Below are 1,504 nucleotides of genomic sequence, written 5' to 3'. Positions count from 1 at the left end.
GGCCATCTGAGCAAAGGACGGTATGGAAGAGTGAGTGCTTTGGAAACTGCTAAGCTTATCTGGGATAGGCTGTCCAAAGTCAATGAAGGAGTTTCAACTCAGCGTGACTCCCGAGTTGATGTTCTTCGCAATCTCTTCAATTGCTTCAAAAGACTCGACAATGAAAATGTTCAGCAAACCTTCGATCGCCTCACTGACATCTCAAATGAGCTTCAAGCACTTGGTGCCACTGACATCACCGACCATGAGGTGGTGAAGAAATTGCTGAGATCGCCTGATTCCTCATTTGATACTCTGGCATTGATGATACAAGAGCATGTTGATTACAAGTCACTTGACCCCGCTGATATCCTCGAGAGGCTAAATACTCATGAGTTCCAGCTTGCTGAAAAGAGAGATCTCTATGGTTCGAGCTATGGCAGATCACGTGCACTGAAGGCCAAGGGAGTATCTGAGTCTGAAGATGAAGACTCTGGTAGCAGTCTTGGTGGCCCTGAAGAACTGAGTCATGAGCTAGCACTGCTCGTGAAGAAATTCCAGAAGTTCTCAAGACGTGGTCTCTTTGGAAGACCCTTAAGGAGCAATGATTCCTCATCCAGTGACTACAAGAAGAGGCTTTGTCACAAGTGCAAGAAACCTGGACACTACATTCAAGATTGTCCTCAGTGGGAAAAGGAATCAAAGAAGAAGAAATACAAGGATTACAGTTCTGATGATGCGAAGAAAAAGAAGAAATCCTCAAAATCTTCATCATCAAAATCCTCAAAGTCTTCATCTCACAAGAAAAGCAGCTCCAAGAAGGCTCGGGCATTCATTGGTAAGGAAATGGACTCTAAAGCTGAATCTGAGGAACAAGAGGAAGAGGAGGCATCTGAGGACTCCGAGTCTGGTGTGGCGAGCCTAGCCCTCGCTACTGCATTCGTCAGCAATTCTATCTTCAATGCTGAAGAAAATGATCTCTCCAACAAGGCTGATGAAGGCAATGATGACTACGCTCCTACCTATTGCTTCATGGCAAAGGGTGCCAAGGTACTTAAATATATCTCCTCTGAGTCTAGTGAAGATGAATCTGATGAAAATCTTAAGCCCAGCTACTCTAAACTTGCTAAAATTGCTATAAAAAAACAAAGGTATTTTGAAAAGGTTCAAAACATGCTAGACAAAAGTGATGATATGTTGGGTGAAGAAATGGATCGCACTAAAATCTTGACTGAAAATCTTCAGAGACTTCAGACCAGATTTGACAACCTTCAAGGCCATCATAACACTCTCTTATCTGATCATGAGAAGCTTTCTTATGAATTTCTTCAAAGAAAGCAAGATCGTGAGAAGCTAAGAGTGAGTTATGAAGATCTTCAGAAGGAGCGTGATTCATTACTTGCTCAACAAATCAGCGCTGCTCAGGAAGAATTTGTTCCTCCATGTTTGAAATGCATTGAACGTGAATCTGCTAATTCTTCACCTGAATGTTCAAATGCTTCTAATGTTACAAATGCAGGGCTGA

The 1,504-nt window shown here is 42.6% G+C and overlaps 1 protein-coding gene across 1 annotated transcript; it reads left to right on the top strand.

Annotated features, from left to right (window-relative positions):
• Nucleotides 1-303: 303 nt before the first annotated feature.
• On the top strand, nt 304-1,504 carry LOC147980186 (uncharacterized). The gene is made up of 2 exons (XM_087515505.1): nt 304-1,143; nt 1,499-1,504. Exons 1-2 carry the CDS (start codon nt 304-306, stop codon nt 1,502-1,504), a joined length of 846 nt encoding a protein of 281 aa, XP_087371631.1.

This window comes from Triticum urartu, chromosome 3A (assembly GCF_056163025.1).
Source record: "Triticum urartu cultivar PI428250 chromosome 3A, HENAU_Tu73, whole genome shotgun sequence".
NCBI lineage: Eukaryota > Viridiplantae > Streptophyta > Magnoliopsida > Poales > Poaceae > Triticum > Triticum urartu.
Note: the sequence above shows the minus strand (reverse complement) of the source record. Positions and strands in the feature narration are given on the sequence as shown.

Excerpts from the sequence above, each read along its gene's own strand:
- LOC147980186 (XM_087515505.1), top strand. The coding sequence starts at position 304 with ATGATACAAGAGCATGTTGATTACAAGTCACTTGACCCCGCTGATATC.